At 35.1% G+C, this 26,945-nt stretch overlaps 2 protein-coding genes across 2 annotated transcripts; both read left to right on the top strand.

Moving 5' to 3' along the window:
* Positions 1–6,453: 6,453 nt before the first annotated feature.
* Positions 6,454–7,302, top strand: LOC114727474 (uncharacterized). The gene is made up of 2 exons (XM_028914177.1): positions 6,454–7,003; positions 7,088–7,302. Exons 1-2 carry the CDS (start codon positions 6,454–6,456, stop codon positions 7,300–7,302), a joined length of 765 nt encoding a protein of 254 aa, XP_028770010.1.
* Positions 7,303–22,186: 14,884 nt separating this feature from the next.
* On the top strand, positions 22,187–26,671 carry LOC114727458 (protein NRT1/ PTR FAMILY 5.4-like). Its single transcript, XM_028914167.1, has 5 exons — positions 22,187–22,349; positions 22,489–22,706; positions 24,160–24,402; positions 24,705–24,991; positions 25,711–26,671. The coding sequence occupies exons 1-5, from the start codon at positions 22,262–22,264 to the stop codon at positions 26,561–26,563; spliced, it is 1,689 nt and encodes a 562-aa protein (XP_028770000.1). The 5' UTR covers positions 22,187–22,261; the 3' UTR covers positions 26,564–26,671.
* The last annotated feature ends 274 nt before the right edge of the window (positions 26,672–26,945 follow it).

The raw sequence follows: 26,945 nt of genomic DNA, 5'->3' as shown, positions 1-26,945 counted from the left end.
CTGATGGAAATTTTATTGCCCATAAGGTATCTGAAATTTGTTCAAGGACTCAAGTTCTTAAGTAGGTACAACTCTTCAATTATGTGTAACATATACATTCAATTATGTGCAAATATTCTCCTTTTTAAAGATTTTTGCTTCTAGTTGAAGATCCATTAAAGACTAGTTGCACCCACTGAAGGACCTATAAATTTCACCTTTGGATAATAAATTTTTTAATGTGGGATTTTTCAACAATTTTTTCTTATAATAAAATAAATCATTAGGAATATACAAAGTATGCGTGTTATATGTGAAATGCAACATGTGATGTATTTGGTGTTGTGAGTGTGCTACTGACACAGCCTGATGTGAAAGATGGAGCCTTTATTAGTTTGCTGCAGATTTTGATTCATATCATGTGCTCTCTCTCTCTCTCTCTCTCTCTCTCTCTCTCTCTCTCTCACTACTTCCCACTTTCACCATTTGATAGGGTTCTTGTGGATGTGGTGAGGCTTCGTGCAACCATGCACTCCTCTTATTTACGGTTAATATAAATCCTTCTATTAAACATAATATATGTGGTCAAGCATATTGTAGCTTCCAAATTTTCGAATTTAGAATTTAGAATTCACTAGATTTTTAATCCTTGAAAATTATGCTTCCTTCTTTTCTTTTCTTTTCTTTCTTTCAATATAGTACACATAATATTGATTCACCGTTGTATTGATATATGTTTGTAGTCGAACTTGTGATGATTATACCATATACGTTACATAAAAATCATATATCTTGAGTTGTGGATAACCAATAGTGTGATTTATAATGGATTGTGATACACAAGAAACATATCTAATAAGTAAATGATGCTTTGTTTTTTCATCCTCTTAATAAAATAATGTATATTTTTAAAATGTTTGTTGCTTTATGATTTGTTAAAAAATAATTCTTTTCACTCTTAATTAATATCTCAACATTCTATTAGTGTATCTGAGACAGCAATTTTCTTTTGTGTAGAAGAGAAATTTTTTAATACAAAAAGTTGACCTTTGCTAACAATAGAGATAATCCCAAGCTGCCAAGGGCAAAAGTCAAAATTTTTTTCCAACTAAAGTTGCCACCTACGAGGGTTAAGATAGACTCGAATCTCCAATTATTTGCTCAAGTGACAAAAACCTCTGTCACTCATGTAAAATTGAGTTGGTTTGTGAGAGTATTTGAGCAATGGATAAGGTTAAACGCACGCACACATATATAATGCTTTTATGCTTATATGTAGTAATAAAAGTTTCTTTTACTTTATTGCCTGTTATATTCAATGACGAAGTATATACTTAAATGATAAGGAGTGGATCAATTCACGGCGCCACTAAGATATTCCAAATATTGAATTGAATCTTTATAGGAAGAATGACAATTAATGATGTGTTGATGAATATATCATTACTTTCTCTGTGATTAACATAAGAGGTAGGTGAGAATTAGATTTGATTTTAAATATAAGTCTTCAGTTTATTTGTCTCTAAAATTTATAATTTTTTCTACCAACAGGTACTTCCAATTCACATTATTAAATAGAGTGGTTTAGAAAAGTTATCATACATTTATTACAAATAATTAATTTAACTAATTTTTTAATATTCGTAAATTAGTTATCTAACTCTTATTTTAAAGTAAGAGGTAATAGTATAAAACAAAGATATTTAAGTTGTGAATATATAAAATAAGTCTTTATTTTATATTGATATTATTTTTTTATTATCGTTAAGCCAATGAGAGAAACCCATGCACCTATTATGTCTATAGAGAGTCAAACTCATAGCAGCATGCTTAAGAAAGTTTTAAGAAAAATATTTAGTGTGATTGAGATAAAAGGCCAAGACAGAGACGTCAATATTCTTTCACCATCTATAATTATCATTCTCCCAACATTATATTGTGCGCTATCTTAAGAGCTCTCACATGCTCAATAGAGGCATAACAACCAACCTGATCTCCTTATTAATTGATGGGTTTCATAATCATTCAATTCAATGTCTCTGTGAATAAGAAATGACCATGCAATTATCTTCTGGTTTTTTGGGTTAGGTTAAGTGGTATTGACTTATTAGGTCCAATACATCATAAATCTATATCTTCATACATGTATGTCAGTGTGTTCGCCATCATTTACAGGTCATGAATTCATGATGAATACAAATTACTACATCTAGTTTTTAATATAAGAGCTCATTTGACTTTTGTTTTAATTTTAAATATACTATCCCAATCCATTTTTCTCTCATATTTATCCATTATTTCTCAAGGTTGTGCTTGTAATAATGTTAGTTCTAACCAATATATGTACTTAATTAGCAGGATATTTTAGGAAAGACAACACTTATTTATTATAAATAATTAACTTAAGTAGTTTTTTTAATTTTCTCAAATTAGTCAACTAACTCTTATATTAAGAACCAGAGGTAGTATATCAGATTTCTGCAAAGCATCAACCTTAGTTCTTCTGATCATATTAAATTAATCAATATCTTCAACTCAAAAAAAAATTAACAATATCATATTCTTTTAAAACTTTAATTGGAAATCATCTATGAATCTTTATAGTTTTACTTAATTTTTAATTAAATTCTTTTAGTTTTCTTTTCTTTTTATCGGTCACATGAAACTATACCAATCTTATTAAAAATCAGGTAAGGTTATAAAGATCTAATGAAAAAATGCAGGGACTTGATTAAAAATAATAAAACTATAAGGACTTGATAACAAAACCTACATATAACTATTCAAAAATCAAGTGAAACTATGCGAATTTGCAGATTAATTTTTCTCACTTTAATTTATCCAAAACTAAATTTCATCCGTATAAGCTCATTAAGACATTAAGTCGTGTACTCAAGTAAATAGGCATGTTTTACTATATATTTGCATGAAGTTTAAAATAAGTTTTATTATATTTATAACTTATGAATAGTTTATCTTACTATAAATTTTATAATATATATTGAAATTGATTATTTCAGTTAAGGTGATTGTTATTGCAAATCTCATGAATGAGCATGATTAAATATAACTTCATATCAGAGAGTTAAGTGTGCGGGTATGCAAGCAAATATTTGAATTATTTAAATACTATTATTAATATTTAACTACCAATAAGAAGAGAGTTAGTCCAGTTGGTAAGAAGTCAACTCATAACCTATAAGGTTGTGAGTTTGAATCTCGCTACCAATGTAAAGACTTTGTTGGTAAGCAATCTGTAAACCTTTTTGAGTTTGGAGGTATATTCTGACCCTAGTAAGCCTTTAGACTCAACTCACCTAAATTTTTTATTAAAAAAAAAATTAATTTTAACTTTCATCTTTTTTTTCCCAAAAGAAATAGGAAAAGAGTCATGACTGTTAATTATAAGCCTATATATATATAGAGAGAGACATAACAAGGTAAGATTGATGAAGATGGGTCAACCCACCATAGTTCCACTGAGAGATCCACCTAACTCATCATCATCATCTTGCCCCTTCTATCTGTAGGACCATTTTTCTTGTTCAACTTATTTCAACCCTTGTATCAAGGTAATATTTCATTATTTATTTTTCTTGTGTTGAAAAACATATCCTTATGTTATTTTGTATATCCACCAATGCCACGATGAAAGTGCATCAAACTATAGCAATTTCTGCATTAAGGTCTGACCCAAATTCATCTGACCGGATTGATACTTCAAAAATATGAAGGGTTTACATATAGTTGTGAGTGTTTTTTTTTTAATTCTCATTTTTATGATTAGCTGATTGAGTTAGATCCGAATATTATCGGGACAATTGAAGGTAACTCTCCGAAAAGCATTTTTTGTACTCATGTGAAATCTAATTTGATGCCTCATGTTTAAGTGACCAAATACACTATAAAAAAAGACTTTCAGCAACAACTTTTAGCGGCAATAGAAAATGTTGCCGCTGAAAGTCTTACTCAAGGAAAAAAAAAACTGGACCGGACCGACTGGTTCAACCGGAAAACCGGTGAACCGGTGGCTGGTCTGGTCCGGGAGGCCAAAAAAACCGGCCTTCAATTGAACCGTTCTGAGAACGGTTCAACCGGATCAAATCGGGCAACCCGCCGGTTTGATGGGTTGCTCGGTTTTGAATATTTTATTTTTTTTAATAATCCAATCCATGGAAAACGATGTCATTGGCAATGGAAAATTAAAAAAAAAAAAAAGACAGTCCGGTCCAAATCAAATGAGCTTGGCCCCTGCTTCAGTTTGGAGAAAAATCTTTGCCTTTCACTTCTCGCCATCGCTACCCTCCCCCAAATAGAAAATCCCTAGCTGAATCAAGCTCATTGTGCCGGAGTTTTCTTCGCCATCGGAGGTCCCAGATCTTTGCGTCACGTCGTCGAGGTTGAACGTTGAAGCAGCTAGTGATCGTGGTTCAAGCGCAAATCTACATCGTAGCCGCAGGTGGTCGCGTCCCATCGTCGTTACTTCTTCACGGTGGTAGAATCATTGTTGGAGCTACAGGTAGTCGCTTCTGTGCTCTTGCCTCTTGTTGTCCTGTTAGTAATTTTTATTCAGTTAGGCTTAGATAGTTAAATCATAAACGTGCTCTACTCTTATGGTTTTTCCTTCACTGGTCATGTTTTGTGCGTTCTTCTTCTGTTTTTTTTTCCCATCTGAATTCTCAAGCTCAACACTAATAACCTGTAAAGTAGCTAGGCTTAGATAAAATGAGATTTATTTCCTTTTTCTAATGTAGAACAATATCGTGTATGATATAGATGTAAGATCCGGGAAAAAAAATATAAACAGTCATACTGATTGATTTCAATGATTTGTTTACTTGGAACATCATTTAAATGATGATATCTGGTCAGCACATGTGAGAGGATTCGTTAACTAAAAGTTTAGAGAGTTGGAGAAGCAACGTAAGAATATGATCATACTCATTTCACTTTCAGTATCAAATCTCTGTGACTCTATCCATTCAAATATGGTTGTCAATTTTATTCCAAAGATCAAATTTTCAAGTCCAGAATTTTGGCATGATGCTCGTAACCTGAAAATTTATGCAAATGGTGTTTGAATATTAGATCCAAGTACTTAAAGTGCATATTTCATATGAAATCTGAATTTGTCAATTTGATCTTTGATTTTTAATCAGTGATGTTATATTATCCGAGCTAATCCCATAGCAATGAACCCCCAAATGGCCAAATGTGATATTTGATGTTTGATTTTCTTGATTTGTTATTTAGTAACAGTGATGGATATTTCAAGTAATCCAAGTTCAAGAAGTGACAATGTGACTCCTAATACGAGATCTTCTACTCCTAATACTAAAACTTCCACTCCTACACCCACTTCTTCATTACGTACTAAAACTGATCCTGCATGGGCACATATTGCATACAAAAAAGAGGGGACACAGAATATATATACTTTTCTTTTTTGTGCTAATAGTTATAAAGGAGGTGGGATAAATAGGATGAAGCAACATCTTGCTGGTATCACTGGTCAAATAGCTTCTTGCAAGAAAGTTTCACATGATATACGTCATAGAATGTCAGAATCTTTGAAAGAATCTTCAAAGAAAAAAATTGTTGAAAACTTAGAAGAGGATGTTGAAGAAACCCATGTTGATTCACAAATTATCATGAGTACTTCGAAGAAGAGGAAAGCTACTGGGAGTATGGACAATTATTTTGCTCTTAGGACAACCCCTGATTCCCAACTAGGTATTAAAAGTGCATTAGCAACTAAAGAAGCAAAACATAATGTGAAAATGTTGATTGCTGAATGGGCTATTGTGAATTACATTCCATTTAAAGCATTTGATTGCCCTTTATTTCAAAAAGCTGTGGATGGAATTGCTTCAATTGGGCCTGGGTTTAAAGCCCCTAGTGCTTATGATTTCAAAACCAATTTATTGAGTGATTAGAAAAAAGAATGTCAGTTGCTGATTCATTGTCATCGAGCTAAATGAAAAAACAATGGCTGCACACTCATGGCTGATGGATGGACCGATGTTAGGCAACACACTTTGATAAATTTCTTAGTGTATTCTACACACGATATGGTATTTGTGAAATCTGTTGATGCATCATATCTAGTCAAAGATGCTAAAACTTTATTTACACTATTCTGTGAAGTCATTGAGTGGATTGGTCCTAAGAATATCGTTCATGTAGTAACTGACAATGCAGCCAACTATGTAGCATGTGGCAAACTGATTAAGGAAAAGTATAAAAGCATTTATTAGTCTCCTTGTACTGCTCATTGTTTGAATCTTGTATTGAAAGACTTTTCCAGCATGCCTCATGTGTCGGACTTTGCATCAAAGGCATCAAAGATAACCATCTTTGCATACAATCATATGATTTTCTTATCCTGGATGAGAAAAAGACCGAGCTGGAAAGAAATTGTGTGTCCTGGTGCCACAAGATTTGCTACTACATTTATTACATTGCACAGCATATATGCACAAAAATGATTTGCAAGCTTTGGTTGTTGATAAGCACTTTGTGGACCACAAATTATCCAAGACCAAAGCAGGAAAAAATTTTAGTGCAATCATATTAGATAATCGGTTTTGGAATGACTGTTATGAAGTTGTAAAGATTGTATCTCCTCTGATAAAATTATTGCGAATTGTGGATTCAGATGAAAAACCTTCATTGCCTTATGTTTATGAAGGCATACAAAGAGCAAAATTGGCAATTAAGGAGATGTTTAAGAAGAATAAGGAGATGTATAAGCCTTATACAAGAATTATCCAAGCTCGATGGGACAGGCATTTGAAAACCAATCTTCATGCAGCATCGTACTTGTTAAACCCTGTAATCACATATGGTCCAAACTGTCCTAGCAAGTCAAAATTAATGATGGCTTTGATTGATGTGGTGGAGTCTTATTCAGATGAAGATGTTGATGGCTTTCTGGTAATGAAACAAACAACTACTTATCGTGAAGGCAAAGAATCTTTCAGTAGACCCTCATATCAAAAAGCTGCACAAAAATTAGACCATTGTAAGTGTTAATATTTTATAGTACATTCATGGTTATTCACTAATTCTTTATAATATTGTATGCTAAATGTATTTTATTATGCAGATGAGTGGTGGACATATTATGGTTGTTCAGTTCCAGAATTGCAGCGCGTTGCAATGCATATTCTTAGTCAAACTTCTGCTTCTTCTGGTTATGAGAGGAATTGGAGCTTGCTTGAGAGAATTCATACAAAAAGAAGGAACAGATTGGAACACAACAGGCTGAATGATTTGGTTTTCACAAACTATAACCTGCAATTGAAGCATAGGTACTCTTAGAAATAGTAAATGCTTTTAATCTTTTATTTTAATTGATTTATATTTAATTGAATTTTTATTTGTCATTAAAGGAATACATTGAAGAAGAAGAAAAGTTATGATCCGATTGACTATGAAAACATTGACATGATGGACTTTTGGGTGACTGAAGAAGATCCCACCCCTGAGTTTGATGATAGAGATGTGGCTACGCTTGAAAGTGTCCTTAACAATAAAGGCACTGCAAATTCAACAACTTTTGAGAGGGATAATGAAGGTTTTTATATATAATTAAGATTCTATTAGTATTCTTAGATGAATATATAATTATTTGCATAATCATTAATATTGATTATTGTCTTATATAGGTGATGAAGATATGGATATTGATGAGCCTCCACCTTTGCACGATGATACTCACCCAACTGATGATATCTCAGTCCATGCTCTTACCAATGATCTTAATGATGATTTTGATTTTGCATAGTGATGAAGATGTGAATTTTATTAATATTTGCTTGGTACAATTAAACATTTAAACTACTTTTGTAACTTTCTATCTTTTTTTGAGTGATTATTATTTATGAATTTGGTTCTATTTTAATATTGTGAATTAAATTATATTATTTTAATATGACCGGTCTGACTCCGGTCCGACCTCCGGTTCGACCAGTGACCCTTGACCTACTACCTCGATTGGTTTAGCTCCCGGTCCGGTTTTTTGTTCCTTGGTCTTACTTTCAACGGTAACCTTACTTTTAGCAACGACTTTTCAGAGTTACCACTAGAGGACCATTTTTGAAAGTCAGGTTTTTAGCGGCGACTAATCATGTTGCCACTAAAAGGACCTTTAAACGGCAACCTAATATTGCCATTGAAAAGGGCTTTTAGCAGCTATCATTATTGTCGTCACTGAAAGAAGCTTTCAGCAGCGACTTAACATGAAGTGACGGCTGGCTGGTAGTGACATGATAGTAGTCCACAATTGACCGGCAATGATGTGGTAATGGCAGATGGTGGTCCTATTTCTCTCTAGCTACACTTTCAGAGTCACTAGTGACTTTTTAGAGTCGCCATTGAAGGTCAATTTTTAAAAATGAGACTTTCAACAGTAACTCCTAATATCACTGCTAAAATTTTACTTTCAACGGCGACCTAATGTTGTCACTGGAAAGGGCTTTTAGTGGCTACCATTATTGTTGCTGTTAAAAGCTTCTTTCAAGGATGACTGAAAATGACATGGCAATGGGCCGGTAGTGACATGGTAGTGGTCAAGGCTAACCGGTAATGATGTGGTGGTAGCCGATGGTAGTCCTATTTTTCTCTGATGATACTTTCAACAGCAACCTTTTGTCATTGCTGAAAGGGTCTTCAGTGGTGACTTCTTTGTTGCTGTTGAAAAGTCTTTCAGCGGCGACTTTTGTGTTGCCATTGAAAAGTTGACACTGAAACTATACTTTCAATAGTGACTCATTTTGTTGCCACTGATAATAACAATAATTGCTACAGCAATAATTTGGCGACAACTTTGTGTTACCACTGAAAACTTTTAATGGCGATTTTTTTACTTTTAGCAGCAACATTTATCGTTGCTGAAAATCAAGTTTTTTTTTTTTTGTAGTGATAGCTAGTTCCATTAAATCAATACCTATTGGTTGTGAGTATTTTTATACTTATATGCTAGACAAGATCTTGGATGTTGAATATGGTAACCATATTAATTTCTTTCTCTAATTTGGTACATGGCATGGAGAACAAGATGATGATACATGGTCAAAACGTACTGTTGAGGCCGACTAAGCCTGATGTAGATGTTATATATTCTTATGTCCTGTTGGTAATTTGTCATGTGAAAACGACTTGGGTGGCTTTATTGTTTTAATAGTTAGTATGTGTCCGAATTAAACAGAATGTATCTCTCACAACTTAATAAATGAATATTAAAATCTCAGAAAAGTGTCCACATTTAGTATCAAAATATGCTAAGCAAAATAATTTAGTATGTTTTGTCTAAATACATATAATCAATTGATCATATTTCTGTTATATGTATTATTGAGATATATGACAGTTTAGATAACCTCTGTGTCATGAAGATGATAACTTAGCTGCATAATACTAGCTTAATTAGATGATAGAGAATGAGGTGAGGCATGGATAAATATATAGAATTAAAACCTTCTAATTCTAAATATAAAAACTAAATAACTAACTTATATATACTAAAAAAACTTATTTAAGTAAGTTGTTTATAAAAAAATGTATTAGTTTTTCTAAAATACTTCTTTTAAACATTTGCATTAGAAATTATTCATTCATGAAAAAAAAACTCTTTAATATATGTAATCAGTCTAAAAAGCATAGGAAAAAGTTATAATTTTAAGAGATAAAATAGATTAAAATATTATATATGCAATCAAAATAATTCCTTTACTTTCAAAAAAAAATTCCTTTACACATGAACTGGTTCATTTAAAATAAGAAGGAATACTAAGTGTGTCTGGTTAGAGGGGAGAGTGGGGGGAGGAGGAAAAATGAGCCACTCCCATCATTTGGTTAGAAATTTTGGAGGGAAAGGCAGCCAAAATCTTCCCCCTCCTTCCCTCCCCCTCCCCCCTCATTTTGGCTTCCCCCAAATTGGGGTTTTTTGGAGAGGAGCCAAATATGTTGACTAGTTTGTCCTTATAGTTTATGTAATATTCCAATAATGTTCTTAGATTAAAAAAAAGAAAATTAAATCCACCCATTCCCTTTCATACCCATCCACTATTGGCCTGTCACAACCCTCACCCACAGCTCCCTCCATCTACGTTTTGCTCAGATGTTCGGTTATTTTCAGATGTTCAATTAAAAAACTACAATTGATCTGAAAAGATTTCCAAACGCCTTGATAAAAGTTTAAAGAAAATGTTAATTTTTTTAGGTTAATTTATTTAACTAAATACCTTCATCGTCAATTTTTTTCGGAAACGTGACGATGCTCAACAGTTTATGAAATTTGTTGGTCCTGGTCATGTGTGGGCAATGAATCTGCTTCTTTTTAATAAATATACATTAGCATGGGAAGAGAAGCCATATCTGATTTGTTTTGTAAGGTAGACGAGAACGAAATGAAAACAGTGGAGGCTTTAGAAATTTAAAAATATTAATATATCAATTTTTTATACACATCTTCACAATATTAATACATCACTATACCAATATTTTAATACCCATATTATTGACACGACAGAGAAAATTTACATTGAATTATGTAATTTGAATTAAGATGTAAATTAATTTATATAAATAAAAATATAAATTAATATGTAAAGATAAAATGATAAATTAATTATTACTATTCCTCTCTTCCCTCTTTTAAACCAAACAAGGGATTATTAAACATCTTTCTCTTCCCTTCTTTCTAGTCAAACCAAACAAGATAAGGTTAAAACCTCTCCTGCCCTCCCCTACTCCACCTTTTCCTCCCTCTCCTGCCCTTCCTTCAAACCAAACAAGTCCTAAAAGAATAACTTGGAGAGGGTGTAAAGTATAAATTTAACGCATACTAATTTTCAATATTATCAATGATGATGAATCCCCGGACATGGCCAGCCGGCTCCAACTTCCACCGCCGGCGGTGGAAGTGGAGCAGTTATTGTAGGCGGATGGAGACAGTCGGCCAAACTCACTTTTTTTTTTTTTGGGGTGTAACCAAACTCATGAAAATTGATTTGATGAAAAGACAGCAAATCTAGGAACAATCTTATTAATTATCTTCTTAAAGCAACTTTTCTTTTTTAGTATTCCCTTTTGCATAACAAAGTAAACCAGTAGATTACCACAGTCATGCACAGTGACAGTCGGCAAAACCCTAAATCACCTCCACAATCTAAAAGTGGGCATAAAGTTAAAATAACAATAATCATAATACAGATAATTAATAAAAGTGATAAACAACTTAGCTTGAACTTTTAATCACTCCCTCATCTCATCAGGTCATCCATTAATCCCAAACAATAATTAATGTTTTACATTTTGAGTTAATTAGCTTTCTAATGGTGTAACTGCTCTATCCCGCATCAAATTCTACATATTTTAAATCCAATCAAGCCCTAACTAGACGGAACCTTTTGAGCTCTTTTCTTAATCAACAAATTAAAGCTCCAAAACTCAATACTTCATTACTTAAAAGATATTTAGGTCCTTAATTATTAATTAGCCCAATAACCATTTGTTGCTTTGACGAGTTTTATTTATGTTAACTCTATATTAATTTTGGTTTTTTTTTAATCAATCAAATCTAAAAGTAGAAATATATAGGGTGGCCTTTACAGTAGTTGTCAATTTCGTAAGAGGATAATATAATTAGTTAAATGAGCACAAATTAGTGATATAATATTAAAATAAATTATGATGAGCGAAGCACTAGGCAGGTTTCGCCGAAGCAAATGAGCCAGTAAAACTAAGCTTTTAGGCATTGACTTGACGTCCCATTTTCCAAAAAGGTAAAGACTTTTTTAATCATTACTGGGAGACTCACTGTTATGAACAGTAAACTCTATCATCATCATCATCAAAGTCACGAAACAATATAAAGTAAATTACTAGTATGAAATTAAATTTAAAAAATAATCATTTGCAAAAAAAAAATTATTATAATTAAAATAATTTATGTTATTATTATTCATATATTGATTATTTTCGATCTACAATTTTTTTGCATTTCATACTAAATAATTTCGGTTGTTCAAATTAATTTTAAAATATTTTTTTTTAAAAAAATCACTAGAACTATAAAAGAATCATGAAATGTAAAGTGTTTGAATCTCATCTAAATTCAATGCACTTGGGTACTCGTCGACACGAACAGTAGAGTATTAATGAAGTCATGAAAGTAAATTACAAAGGGATATCTATTATCCTTAATTGAGCAAGAAAACTAGTGACGTGCTAATTTTGCCAACCTGTTGTGTTTTCTAAAAATTAAGAAAAATGTTTCAGATGTCCTACCTCCATTATTATATGCTTTTGTGGATATGGATGTGCTGCGGCTAGCTCTATCTTCTTAATTATTGGCTCTATAGTTTTTATTACTATTTTATGTATTTAATATAAGAGTTATATTATTGATTTGTGGATATTAAGAAAATTAGTTAAGTTAATTATTGGGAAAATTTCAAAAAAGGTCCTTGGAATATGGGAAATGCCAGATTGGGTCCTTAAATTTCGAAAATGACAGAATGGGTCATTGACTCAATCTGTCATTTGTGAAATTCAGGCGAATTGACAATTTTGCCCTCATTTATTCATTCACTACAATGATTCAAGGAATCACTATAAGAGTTTAGGTGTTACTTAGATTCGTATAGCGAATAACTATTCACTTTTTCATAGTCAGGTGTCTTGTTATTAACTACAACTAATGCTATAATCACTAGAACAATGTAGGCATTACCTAGATTTGTGTAGAGAATAACTACTCATTTTTTCATAGTCAGGTACCTTATTATTAACTACAACGAATCTTGTAATCACTAGAACAATATAAGCGTTACCTAAATTTGTTTAGAGAATAACTACTCACTTTTGCTCAGGGGCAAAAATGTCAATTCGCCTGAATTTCACAAATGACAAATTGGGTCAATGACCCATTCTGTCATTTTCGAAATTTAAGGGCCCAATCTGGGATTTGGTATATTCCAAGGGCTTTTTCTGGGATTTTCCCTTAATTATTTGTAATAAATATTTTTTGGCTTTCCTAAGCTCTCTTCTTTAATTATGTATATTAAAACTACTTCTTGGTGGGAACTCTCTAACATGTACAATCAATAGAGATATTTTGAGAAAAAAAATTATAAAGTTGGGATATAAAATAGATTGAGATTTTATATTGGGACTAAATCCAACCACCAATCAGTTTTTATATTAAGGACTGAAAGTAGTATAAGACTTTTTTATAGCAATTAAGAAGGGATTATTTGTCTAAAGCATTAATTTGCTTATCTCATCCTTTGTTTACTGGTGTGCGTATGGTTCAATAGAGAATTAATAATTTGTTTAGAAATTAATTTCTTGCAATTCTTATCCACTTGTTCGTCTCAAACTCTGTTACATTAACAGAAAATGGAGGGAAAAGGAAAGGTGAGATCCAAATTTATAAGAGATAAGCATAGATTTAGATAGGGGACACTAAATCTATACTGATGAAAAAAGAAGAAGCATTATGTTGCAGGTTCAATTAATTAATTTTTTTTGTTAGTTATTTATTTTGTTAACTACCCACTAACCTATTTATTGATTTTGCATTTTAATTATTTTATTTAAAATTAGGTTATAAATACCCTAGGTTTCTATCGTATAAGCAGACTTGGCTTTTGACGTATCAGATAGTTTTCTTCCATTCCCGTTCTCATCTTTGTTCTCTCTTTCTCTCTAATATTCTTCTATGATCTCCTTCTCTTCTCCTTACTCTTTTCTGTTTTACATCAATTTTGGCATCAGAGCCTGGCTGTGCTTCCCTGTGTCCAATTTCTGTCAATCCAAACCATCCAAACACACCCTTAAGTTCAAAAGCTACACACAATGTCGTCGCTCTCCAGTTTCCGTTGCCAATCGCCTCTGTCCATTCACTCCCAGGCCTCCTCTCACTGCACCACCACCGTCATCATCCTCTTCGGCCAATAACCATCCAGACCACTCAGTTTCACAGTGAGTTATTGCCGGAAAAAGTCCATTGTGCGAGATCACCGTCACTGTCACTTTGAAGGCTCATAACTTTCTTGTCCGACCTTCGATTGGCGCGAAACCACCTCTATCGGGTTCACAAGGAGGAACACGGCCAGACCCAGAAATTTCAAGGCCAGCCGGTGTTCCACTAGCCCCCACGCGCCGCCACAGTCCTTGCGTGTGGTCTCCACACACCACCGCGTTGCCAGCTTTCCCAGATCGCATTTTTTGCCGTTTTGACCTCGTTTCGCACCGTTTCTTCCACCGCCGACCCTCCTAATGCTAAGAGCAGTCACCCAGGAGCATTGGAGTTTTTTATTTGGTGTCGTAAAGCTACACCAGTAAGGCCCAATCGACCCTCTAATTAATTATTGTGACTTTTAGTATACTGGAGGTTACTTTTATTGCTTTAGGACGTTGTTCTTGCTAGATACCACTACTGCCTGTATATATATTTTTGGTTATTTATTCCTGATTATTATTTTATAGCTTAAAAAAAGGGGAAAAAAGATGAAAAAAGGGGCAAAAAAAGGAGAAAAAAAGAATTTATTTTCATTTTATTAGTAGCTTCTTCGCTTGCTTCATTATTTATTGTTAGCTTTCGCCTATCTATTACATGACTATTCGTGATATTGAAAATAGACAAGACACCTTAGACCAAGCACTTCAATCCTTAGAACCCCGTGTTAGCTCCCTTCAATCCCAAATAGACCAGATACTTCAGACCTTTGAACTAAAACTGAATGAACTCACTAAATGCCTTAAGGAATCCTTGGCCGAGATTAAGCAAGAATATAACTCCCAGTGTCAAGAGCTTAGAGCCACTACTCAGGAGCTTAAGATAGCTAATCAAGAGCTTAGGACCTCCCAGCAAGAAATTAGAGATTCTCTCCTAAGAATTGATAGGCAGGTCTTTAGTAAGGGTGTAGAAGGAATTCTTGGAAATGCCCCTGAGACTACTCAAGCGCACACCAAGCTTGACACCGTTGGACCATCTCACACTAAAGGCTCCTAGCTTTCTATAGGTCTGCGTAACCTACAGGCTAGATCACTGCATGTTGAGGCCTTTCCCCAACCCCTCGAGGAAGAGGACGACCCATGGGATGAACAAGGTACAGAGAATCGTTACGAATCCCATCTTGGGAATCGACGTACCTACGGAGGGTACGCAGCTCGTCCCAGATATGGACGAGACCCATCGCCACCTAGGCGATACCGAGACACCCCTCGGCAAGACTACTATGATGATGCTATGAAGAGGGTTAAGGTTGAGGCACCTGACTTTGATGGTCGATTAGATGTAAATTCCTTCCTCGATTGGTTAGCCACCATGGACGACTACTTTGAGTGGTACAATATGAGTTACATGTAACGTGTTCGCTACCAAGATGAAGCTCGTCGGATCTGCACAGAAGTATTGGCAGCATGTCCAAGTGAACGTCGAACGCTTAGGGCAACCTCCCGTCATGACTTGGGAGGAGATGAAGCTGAAGCTTAAGGAAAAGTATGTACTGGTCAGCCACTTGAGCACGCTTTTCAACCAATTGAATAACCTAAAACAGGGAACCTTGTCGGCAGCCAACTACATCTCTCGATATGATGACCTTCTGATCCGCAACGACTTAAATGAGCTGAGTTTTGTCATTATCGAGAGATTCATCGGTGGCCTTAGGGATGACATACAGAGGGAGCTCAGAGTAAACCGCCCCTATAGTTTAGAGGAAGCATATCATAAGGCTATCGAGATTGACTCTTTGCCTAAATATCCCTCCTTCAGGCATCCCAGCTTCTCTGGTTTAGAGTCTCATCCCGCTCGTAGCTCTGCTACCTCGGCCAATTAACGGGTAAGTCATCAACTTTCAGGGCCAAGTGCTTCACGATCAAGAGAGTCATCAGTATCAAACATTCACACGGGTAGCTCATCGATAGAGTGTTTCAAGTGTCACTCCAAGGGACACATCGCTTCAAGGTTCCCGCAACATGCATTGCTTATCGAATATCAAGATGATGCACTACTCGAGAGCGTGCCAGATGTAGTTGTTGACCCTGTTGATATTCCTTATGATGTAGACAAAGAGATTAATTGTGATGAAGTGCCATCGGGCCATCTTGGAGTGATGCGATGTCTCTTGACTGTCCCAACACCAGATGACTCCTGAAAACGGAACAACATCTTTCACACCTTTGTGAAGTGCGGTGACAAGTCATGCAAGTTGGTTATTGACAATGGAAGCAAAAGGAAAGTGATCTCTACTTGAGGTGTCACTCATCTTGGACTCAAGACGGAACCAATTGCTAAGTCTTTCCGTGTTGCATGGGTTGACAACACTTCGTTGCTTATCACCCAACAGTGTCGTGTCCCACTCCATTTGGGCGACTACAAGGAAGATGTCTTGGGTCTCGTGATCCCCATGGATGTGTCTCACATTCTTTTAGGACGCCCGTGGCTATATGACCATGATGTCACTATCCAAGGCCAAGCAAACAACCACATCTTCAAGCATGAGGGCAAGACCATCTTACTCCATCCTGCGAAGCCTGAGTACAAAGCAAAAGGTCTTGCCCCCACAAAAGGATCCACCTCTAAGCCCATTAACCTTTACCTCCTGACAGAGAAGCAGTTCATCAAAGAAAGTAGGGATGTTGATGTCATCCTTGCCGTCGTTTTCAAGGTTGTTTCTCCTTCTGCACCAACACCTGACAATTTTCCAAAAGAGGTGACCCAACTCTTGGACGAGTTTAAGGATGTTGCACCTGAGGAGTTACCTCCTGACTTGCCACCCATAAGGAACATCCAGCATGCAATCGATTTGGTTCCAGGATCACAGCTCCCTAATCTTCCACACTATAGGATGAACCCTAAAGATTGGGAAGAGCTCAATCGACAAGTTAACGGCTTGCTTGAGAAGGGCTACATCCAGCATAGCCTCAGTCCTTGCGTTGTCCCTACCCTTCTGACTCTGAAGAAAGAGGGCTCATGGAGAATGTGTGTTGACAGTCGAGCCATCAACAAGATAATCGTCAAGTACCGATTCCCGATCCCTAAGTTAGAAGACATGCTTGATTTGGTGTCTGGATCTAAGTGGTTCTCCAAGCTCGATCTTCGCAATGGTTACCATCATATTCGAATCAGACCAGGAGATGAGTGAAAGACTGTATTCAAGACACAGGATGGATTGTACGAGTGGCTCATTATGCCATTCGGATTAACGAACGCCCTGAGCACATTCATACGAGTGATGACGCATATGCTGCAGCCTTATCTAGGAAAGTTCGTGGTTGTCTATTAACATTCTGGTTTTCAGTAAATCTAGGGATGACCACTTGCATCACCTTAGACAGGTGCTCCTGACCCTTCGGAAGGAGAAGTTTTATCTTAACCTACCAAAGTGCTCCTTTCTGCAGAGTCAAGTTATGTTTCTTGGATTCATCGTCTCAGAACAAGGCTTGTCTGCAGATCCCGTAAAAGTCTAAGCCATCTAAGATTGGCCAGAACCTCAGACACTGCATAAAGCACGCAACTTTCATGGGCTAGCGTCCTTCTATCGGCGTTTCATCAAAGATTTCAGCACCATTATGTCTCCAATCACTGACTGCTTGAAGAAAGATAAGTTCAAGTAGACTCCCACGGCCTCCACAGCTTTCAACACTATTAAGGAGAAACTCTCGAGCGCTCCCCTCCTGGCTTTACCTAACTTTCACAAGTGCTTTGAAGTTGCTTGTGACGCTTTCGGGGTTGGAATTAGAGGCGTTTTAAGCCAAGAAGGCCACCCCATCGCCTACTTCAATGAGAAGCTTAATGAGGCCAAGCAAAAGTACTCCACGTACGACAAAGAGTTCTATGCCATTGTTCACTCGGAGCATTGGAAGTACTATCTCCTCCCCTAACAGTTTGTCATCTACTCAAACCACCAGTCTCTCAAGTTCCTTAGCTCCCAACGACACTTAAATGCCAAACATGCCAAGTGGAGCGAGTTCATTCAGGAATTTACCTTTGTGGTCAAGCACCGCCCACAAGGAGAGAACAAGGTAGCTGATGCTCTTAGCCAGAGAATCCACGTTCTCAACACCTTAACAGTTAATGTCATGGGATTTGACAGGCTCAAGGACGAGTATACTTTGTGTCCTGACTTTGGCATCATTTATGATGAGGTTAAAGATGGCAACCGCCAAGCTCATGTGAATTTCCTGATCAATGATGGCTACCTATTTCGTGGGTCTAGGTTGTGTATTCCCCGCACGTCACTGCACGATTTTCTCGTTTGGGAATTGCATGCGGGAAGGCTAGCCAGACACTTCAGCATTCAGAAGACTACGGCCATGGTTGAAGACAGGTTCTACTGGCCTTCCCTTAAGTGTGATGTTGCTCGAATCCTTTCCCAGTGTCGTACATGCCATATAGCAAAGGCAAAGAAGAGGAATATTGTGTTGTACACGCCTCTTCCTGTTCCTGAGGCACCTTGGAAGGACATTAGTATGGATTTCGTGCTTGGCTTGCCAAAGACAATGCAAGGGCACTATTCTGTCTTAGTTGTAGTTGATCGATTCTCGAAAATGGCACATTTCATCCCATGTAGTAGGACTATCGATGCCTCACATCTGGCCAAGCTTTTCTTTCGAGAGGTTTTGCGTCTTCACGGTTTGCCTACCACCATCGTCTCTGATAGGGATGTCAAGTTGGTCAGCTATTTCTGGAAGACCCTCTGGAAGCTCTTCGGTACGCAACTGAAGTTCTCGTCTGCTTTTCACCCTCAGACTGACGGACAAACTGAAGTGACTAACCGTAGCTTAGGTGACCTGTTTTGTAGTTTAGTTGACGATAAGCCCGGTAACTGGGATATAGTCTTGCCTATAGCTGAATTTGCTTACAATAACTCGGTCAATAGATCCACTGGCAAAAGCCCATTCCAAATTGTCCAGGGTTACAACCCAAAGCAGCCTATTGACCTTGTTCCCCTTCCCCTGTCTGCTTGCCCTTCTGAGTCCGCCGAGACCTTTGCACATCGCCTTCATGATATTCATGCTGAGGTTAGGCGTAAGTTAGCTTTAAATAATGACAGGTATAAGATAGCTACTGATGTCCATCGACGTCACCAAGAGTTCGATGTTGGCGACCTTGTCATGGCTCGTATACGGCCTGAGCGTTTCCCAAAGAGGCCTTACAAGAAGCTGCACGCCCGCACCTCTAGCCCGTTTTGCGTTTCCAAGAAGCTAGGGCCCAATGCATACTTATTAGAGTTACCTCTAGATATGTCTATTAGTCCAGTATTTAATGTTGAGGATATTGTTCCTTACCGGGGCACTTTCGATCCGCCCCCTTTGTGTTCTAATGACTTTGCAGGTACTCAGACTCACCAAGTCCCAACCCCACACGTGCCTAGAGTTGCGCCTCCTGCGGAAGCCATTGACACTGTGATGGATGAGCAGACGGTTCTAACTCCAGCAAGTCCCGTCAGTCGTTACCTCATTCGTTGGAAAGGCTGTCCTGATTTAGACTCTACGTGGCTTACCGAGGATGAGTTCCGTCGTGTGGATGCTGCCCTCCTCGACAGCTATCAGCTTTCTAACTCTCCGGTTGCGAGTTCTTCGAACCGGAGGGGAAATGATGTAGATTTAATTAATTAATTTTCTTTTGTTAGTTATTTATTTTGTTAATTACCCACTAACCCATTTATTGATTTTACATTTTAATTATTTTATTTAAAATTAGGTTATAAATACCCTAGGTTTTTATCGTGTAAGCAGACTTGGCTTTTGACGTATCAGATAGTTTTCTTCCATTCCTATTCTCGTCTTTGCTCTCCCTTTTTCTCTAATATTCTTCTCTGATCTCCTTCTCTTCTCCTTTCTCTTTTCTGCTTTACATCACATTATTTGCCAGAAGAAATAGAAGAAACTATGAGTTTTACCAAAAACAAACAAAGAAGAAGATTATGTCGCAATTGTCAAAGGTCAAATAGTATTTCATAAATGGGAAAAAAATCCATGTTGTTGTATTATATTAAACTACATATATTACTTTAAAGCTTAACAAAATTATGTGAATTCTTTTGAAAAATGTTCTACTTGGTTCCTTTTTAAAATCTAGAGTCAACTTAGTTACTTTGATTCTTATATTAAAAATAAATTCGAAGTTGCACAAAAATTATAATTAAAGTATTGTGTCATGCAAAAATTAAAAGAAAGATTTTTTTTGTCATATCATATTCAACCAAATAAAATTAAACTATCATGATTTCACCCATTAAAGTTGGCCCAATATTCAATAATGTTACGTTTCATGTCCCATAAATTTACGAGATTGAATCTCACTCTTACAATAAGGCTTACCTTTGAGTAATGTGTATTGGGAGATATATATATATATATATATATATATATATGGAATGTGCATATAAACATGGGGTGTATATATATTTGGAATGTATAGTCTATATATATGTATATGGAATAGATAAATTAGAATACACACACATCTGTGTGTGTGTGTGGAAATGTATATAAATATGAGGAATGTGTGTGTTTGTGCGTATATGGATCGGACGGTTTTTTCCCACCATATAATTTGTACGATATATGAGGCATTACATAGATGGGGCAGTTACTTCCCATCACGATTGGTATCGTGTTGATTGAAGGATGTTGCGATTGAATGCTTGATGATCATTATATTTTCTTATTGTCTAATCTATTGATGAAGATTGAGAAAAATTTTATCCTTCCTAGCATGATTTTAGCGTGAACATTTGAATATTGTGACATTTATTTATTATTTGTGACAAATTCTCATGGCACATTTTCTTCCTTTCTACACACATTGTTATTTGTGCTCCCACTTAGTCAGTGGTTATGGTCGATTATGCCACATAGACTCGTGGGGTACATTTTAATGAATTGGTGACTCAGATATGATCTCATGACGTCATGACTATTATAGTAATGTTAAGCCTCCTCTACGTTTGATAACAAGCATTGAAAATTAAAAATTAAAGATGAAAATTAAAAAAAAAATATTAAAAAAGTATTTAACATAAGAGACGGCTTGTTATATGGGATTAGCTAAACCCATATTGAGATCCCCCAATCCCACACATATAGGTTTAGCTAATCCCATATAACAAACACTTACTTATACTAAGTGTTATTTTAATAATTTTTCTTGATTGCAATTATAATTTTTATCTCAGATTTTTAATGTTTCGTGAGACTTTAGAATTAAAGTACTGATAAGCTATGGAATAGCAAGTGCATTCCCGAAGTTATTTTTGTTTGTTTTTTCTCATTTAGACTTCAACAGTTTTAAAACTAGTTTGACAAGCATTTTTATTGCTGTGGAGATAATTATTTGAAAGTCCATAAAATTTTGTTTAAACTTGTTAAGCTAAAGAAAATTACTCGTGTGCCGATTACAACTCCGATTCCGATTTTGAGGGGGTGACAAGCAAAGCTCTAGATATCGGGGGCCAAGTTACACTTTGTGTAAGTTTAGTTTCATTTTCTTTTATATTACTTCTACTACTAATTTGAATTGATTAAACAAATTTATTAAGTTAGTTATTTATAATTAATTAGTTCTCACTTTTCTAAAATACCTTTACTAGTGTGTTTTATTTAACACTATCATTTGATAAAATATTTAACATGTATAATTATTATAAAAACTATATTAAAAAATAAATAAATATGACAAACAAAATAAATTAGTATATTATATTTAAAATTAAATTAAAAGTTAAACTAGTTATTATATTAAATGATGAAAGTAGTATTATAATAGTACAGATTGATAAAACTAGTACTACGTATATATTACCTCTATATCTAATTATAAGAGCTAGTTGACTAATTTGATCAGATTAAAAAAATAAGTTAAGTTAGTTATTTGTAATAAATAGGTATTGTATTTACTAAAATATCCTTGTTAATTAAATGTTTTGGCTAGAACTATCATTATTAGAAGGACTATCTTAGAAATAAATGCATAAATATTAGAGACAAAATGAATTAGGTTTTATATTTATAACCAAAATAAAAATTAAATGAGATATTATATATATATTGACGACGATGATGACTAGTTTTATCTTTTATTTATTCATACTGACACGTTCCCTCACCTCCACAGCCAACCCATCTCTGCATATAAATACCCTTCATGCCCACGCTTTCCCACTCACTTTCCTTTACTTCAGATCATTTAATTCCCTCTCTCTCCCCCTCTCTTTCTCTCGCTCTCTCTGATCTCTCTCTAACTCCGATCCGGCCGTCATCCATGGCGGAAAACCACGACGGTAACGCCTTCTTCTTCAACCAACCTTCCAGCCGGAAGGGTGGTTGGCACGCCGCCATCTTCATCATCTGTACGTCTCTCATCACTTCCAATAACTCATATAAATATATATGTAATTGTGTGCATATCAGAGACGACGATTTCCAAATGGAATAGATTGGAGACAAGATTAGAATAGATTCCATGATCGATGATATTTGTGTTGGCAGGTGTGGAGTTTGCAGAGAGATTCGCGTACTCAGGTTTGTCGGGGAATCTGATAACGTACCTCACGAATGCTCTTCACGAGCCCATTACGACGGCCGCCAAAAACGTCAACACTTGGGTCGGCGTCTCGTCTCTGTTCCCTCTGCTCGGCGGCTTTGTCGCCGATTCATATGTCGGTCGTTTCAACACCATCGTCCTTTCCTCTCTCATCTATCTCCTCGTATGTACTTTCTTCCTTTATTCTTAATTATCTCCATTCTTCTTCCTCCTCCTTAGATTTTACCTTTGCCTTCTCTCCTTTTCATTGGAGTTCCATATTTTGGGGTCCCACAACTTTTTGACAGAAGAACATCTGTCTATTGACGAGCCACGAGCTAGGAAAAATGGTTGAAATGTCTAAGCATCCACCACCATGATAATTATTTTTAAATCCTCACAAACTAAGGAACGACAGTAAAGTTTAGTGGCAAAAAAAAAAAAAAACAGTAAAGTACAGTTAATAAACGCTCCTTTCATACTATTAATATAAAAACTAGCTTGATATTTATTTTATTTTTAAATATAAAATTTCAATTTATTTTATTATTTCATATTTATTTTTAAAAAAAAAAACCATTATCGTAGTTGTATATATTAATTATTTTATTAAATAGTAGTTTTAACTAGTATACCTGATTAGTAAAAGTATTTTTAAAAAATAATATCTATTTATTATAAATAAATATCTTAACTAATTTTTTTAATCTACTTAAATTAGTTAACTAGTTTTTATATTAAAAACCATATAAATATATTTTAAATAGATAGCCATGTGTATTAAAAAATATAATATACATTTTTCCTTCTTATTTTTCCCTCTCTTTGTTGATGAGGATAAAATTAAACGGCAATCATTATTAGGCGTGGACATCATCATTAAGTGTTTATTTCGCAGTAAAAGATTCTAGGGGTGGATCCCACAGTAGATGTGGGACCTACCAACTCATCCGTTGCCTCCACTATAGATTTAAGATTCGTTTTATATACACTTAATGTGTGTTATTAAGCTTAAGAAAAAGTATTTATTAACAAATAATTGATTAATTAATCTGAAACTTTCGTCTGAGATTCTGCAAAGCCATAGTGCGAGAGAGAAATAGACCCAGCAATTAAGTCACATCTAAGTCACATATGGGACCACACATCTGTACCTGCCATATGGACACATTACCTATGATTCTAAACATAGAAACTATACGGAGATTTAATTTAATTTACACATGTTAAAATATTTATATTTTTATGTGCATAGCTAATAAAGGCATTTTAAAAAAGACAACACATATTTAATATGAATAACTGATTCAAACAATTTTTTAATATTCACAAATTAATTATGTACCTCTTAATATACATATTTCTCAGCCTCATTTAAGCATGTTCGTACATTTCCTGAGCACATTTCTACAGAAAAATTGGAAGAGGATCCACAGGACAGGGCACTCAAATTAATTTACATCACATCTTTATTAATCATGACAAAATGGAAAGGGGTTGCATGTTTATGTTAATAATAAAAATAAATAAATTATGCAATAAAAAGAAGTTTATATAATTATATACTATTTTCTTCCATTACCCTATAGAACTTTTTTTTTGTGAAAAAAAAATTTGATGTATTGACAAAAATGTAGGGAATGATACTTTTGACTCTGTCGGTCTCAGCACTGAAGAACACCACTTTATTTTTCGTTGCTCTCTATATACTATCCATTGGTGACGGAGGCCACAAGCCATGTGTCCAAACTTTCGCCGGCGATCAGTTTGACGATGACTCGCCGGAAGAAAAGATTGCCAAAAGCTCATTCTTCAACTGGTGGTACCTGGGGATAGTGGCTGGTTCAACTATAGCCACTTTCCTTGTAATATACCTTCAGGTAATTACTCCTTTCTAGTCAAAATATAGAAGTTAGTAAAAAAAAATTCACTTTGATTTTAAATATAATATTTTAATTCATTTTATTTTTGAAATTTATCATGAAAATTAACTTTTTTTTTAATGAATAACTAGTTTAACTAATTTTATTAATTTCGACTAATTAGTTATTTAGCACATACATCTGGAACGAAGTATAGTTTTAATCAACTGATTAAGTTCATCCCCTCTTTCTTTTTGCCTTTCTATTTATGGTGAAAAATAATAGAATCCACAAGAATAATTATTTATATGCCAAAACAGGATAATATTGGATGGGCCACGGGCCTGGGAGTACTAGTGGCTGTGTTGGCTCTAGCATTAGCAGTATTCTTGTTGGGTATAAAAAGGTACAAAAAGGAGGGCCCAAGAGGCAGCCCATTCACAAGGATGGCCCAAGTTTTTGTGGCTGCAATTCGGAAATGGCGAGTGAAGACCACGAGCGATCCGCAAACTTATTGGTATGGCGGGGAAGAGCATAGTACTATATCCCACCATCATCTCCAAAGTCAACCAATGTCTCATTCTTTGGCCCACACCAATCAATTCAGGTGCTTCTCATTTGTCCCAAAAATCTTCTTTTTCTTCCTATCATAAAAGTAAAAAAAGATTTTGTTGGAAACATATTGTTTTGTAAATATCTTCCTAGCAATTATTGTGTTTATTTGTGTTGGTTGTTATATATGTTTTCTCCTACCAATTGTCTGACCCAAATTTTCTACATTATATTATGATGTTGAAGGTATATTTTGACTCCTAAAATTTATCTCCGTCATTTGTGCAAAGTAGCCTCCTTACACTTGATTGAAAGGACTTTTTCTATCTTCCCTTTGACCGTAAAAAGCAATTTATTTTTTTAAAAAAACTGAAAAAAAATATTTTCTACACTTGTTGAAACAATCGATGTAGAAAGGTGAAAAAGAATTTCTTTTTTTGAAAAATTAATTACATTCTACACCCGCGTAGAAAATGAACAATTTCATACTGCCAGTTAAATTTTCTACATATTATATCGTCTCTAATTTTTTCATTTTTTTTGCTCTAGTGCATCATGAGACAATGATATTGAACCATCATGTTAAGAGTTTAAATATATTAGATCTGAGGAAAAGGTAAATTTTGAGAAGAAAAACTGGAGACTGGTGACCCTAATACTGAATAATGACTTGTGGGACTCATTTATAATTTTATTATTTTATGTCACCTTTTTTTTCAAATGCAACAATCCAATTTTCTAGTCGCAATGTTACAAAGTAAAATGTTGTTACAGATTTCTGGACAAGGCAATGATCATAGATGACATCGATGCTTCAATCAAAACCAAAAATCCATGGAGACTATGTTCAGTGACTCAAGTGGAAGAAGCGAAGCTAGTTCTTCGTCTTATCCCTATATGGTTAAGTTTCTTAATGTTCTTTGTTGTCCAAACTCAACTCCACACATTCCTCATCAAGCAAGGCAGCACAATGGTCCGTTCCATCGGACCACACTTCCAAATCCCTCCGGCATCGCTTCAAGGCCTCGTCGGAGTCATCATCCTCATCGTCGTCCCCATCTACGACCGAGTTTTCGTCCCCTTCGCCAGAAAACTCACCGGACACCCATCTGGCATCACAGTGTTGCAGAGAATCGGAGTAGGTCTCTTCTTGTCTATATTCAACATGATCGTTGCAGCTTTAGTAGAAGCCAAAAGGGTTAATATTGCTAAAGAGAATCATCTTCTTGACAATCCCAAATCTGTAATACCAATAAGCATATGGTGGATGCTTCCTCAATATATCATCTATGGTATTTCTGATGCCCTAACTGTTGTAGGGTTACAAGAACTGTTCTACGATCAAGTCCCAGAAACGATGAGAAGTATTGGAGCTGCGGCCTATATAAGCTTGTTGGGAGTTGGAAGCTTTGCGAGTAATGTTGTTATAAGTGTTGTCGAAGATATCAGCTCAAGAACTGGTGAGAAATGGTTAGGGAATAATCTGAATAGAGCACATCTTGATGACTTCTATTGGCTTTTGGCTGGATTAAGTGCTCTGAGTTTTTGTATTTATATTTGGTTGGCTAAACGTTTCGTCTACAAAAAAGTTGATGTAACTGATACTAGTAACCTGGGAAAAGTTTAAGGATCGACCATGCATGTAACTTTCTATGTATAATATATGAACGATATGTATACTTACTATGTTTTTGTTGAAAAACCCTTATAATAAACTCCTGAGAGTTGTTTTTAATTTTGTTGTCCGTGTATAAATACAATTTATGTGTGATTGTCTTAGCTTGAGACACTTTGTTTCAATTTTTCTTTTGATGTGTGTGTGTGTGTGTGTGTGGATATGGGAGGCTTATGGTGTCTTAATGTATCAGAATATACAGCTCAATTGAGTGGGGCATACGAATGTTATCTCAATATACAAAGTAACGAATTCTTAAATTTATATACTATATATTTCATATTAAAGTTAATTGAAAGAAAGTGATAATATGTTCCTGATGTCAACAGAAAAA

Source organism: Neltuma alba, unplaced genomic scaffold (assembly GCF_004799145.2).
Source record: "Neltuma alba isolate B1F8T4 unplaced genomic scaffold, ASM479914v2 tig00012477_pilon, whole genome shotgun sequence".
In the NCBI taxonomy this organism is placed as follows: Eukaryota; Viridiplantae; Streptophyta; class Magnoliopsida; order Fabales; family Fabaceae; genus Neltuma; species Neltuma alba.
The sequence above is the reverse complement of the archived record's forward strand: the minus strand, read 5'-3'. Positions and strand labels throughout refer to the sequence as shown.

Excerpts from the sequence above, each read along its gene's own strand:
- LOC114727458 (XM_028914167.1), top strand. The coding sequence starts at position 22,262 with ATGGCGGAAAACCACGACGGTAACGCCTTCTTCTTCAACCAACCTTCC. Across the intron at positions 24,403-24,704 it reads TCCTTGTAATATACCTTCAG|GATAATATTGGATGGGCCAC; the intron begins GTAATTACTCCT and ends ATGCCAAAACAG. Across the intron at positions 24,992-25,710 it reads GCCCACACCAATCAATTCAG|ATTTCTGGACAAGGCAATGA; the intron begins GTGCTTCTCATT and ends ATGTTGTTACAG.
- LOC114727474 (XM_028914177.1), top strand. The coding sequence starts at position 6,454 with ATGCACAAAAATGATTTGCAAGCTTTGGTTGTTGATAAGCACTTTGTG. Across the intron at positions 7,004-7,087 it reads TGCACAAAAATTAGACCATT|ATGAGTGGTGGACATATTAT; the intron begins GTAAGTGTTAAT and ends TTTATTATGCAG.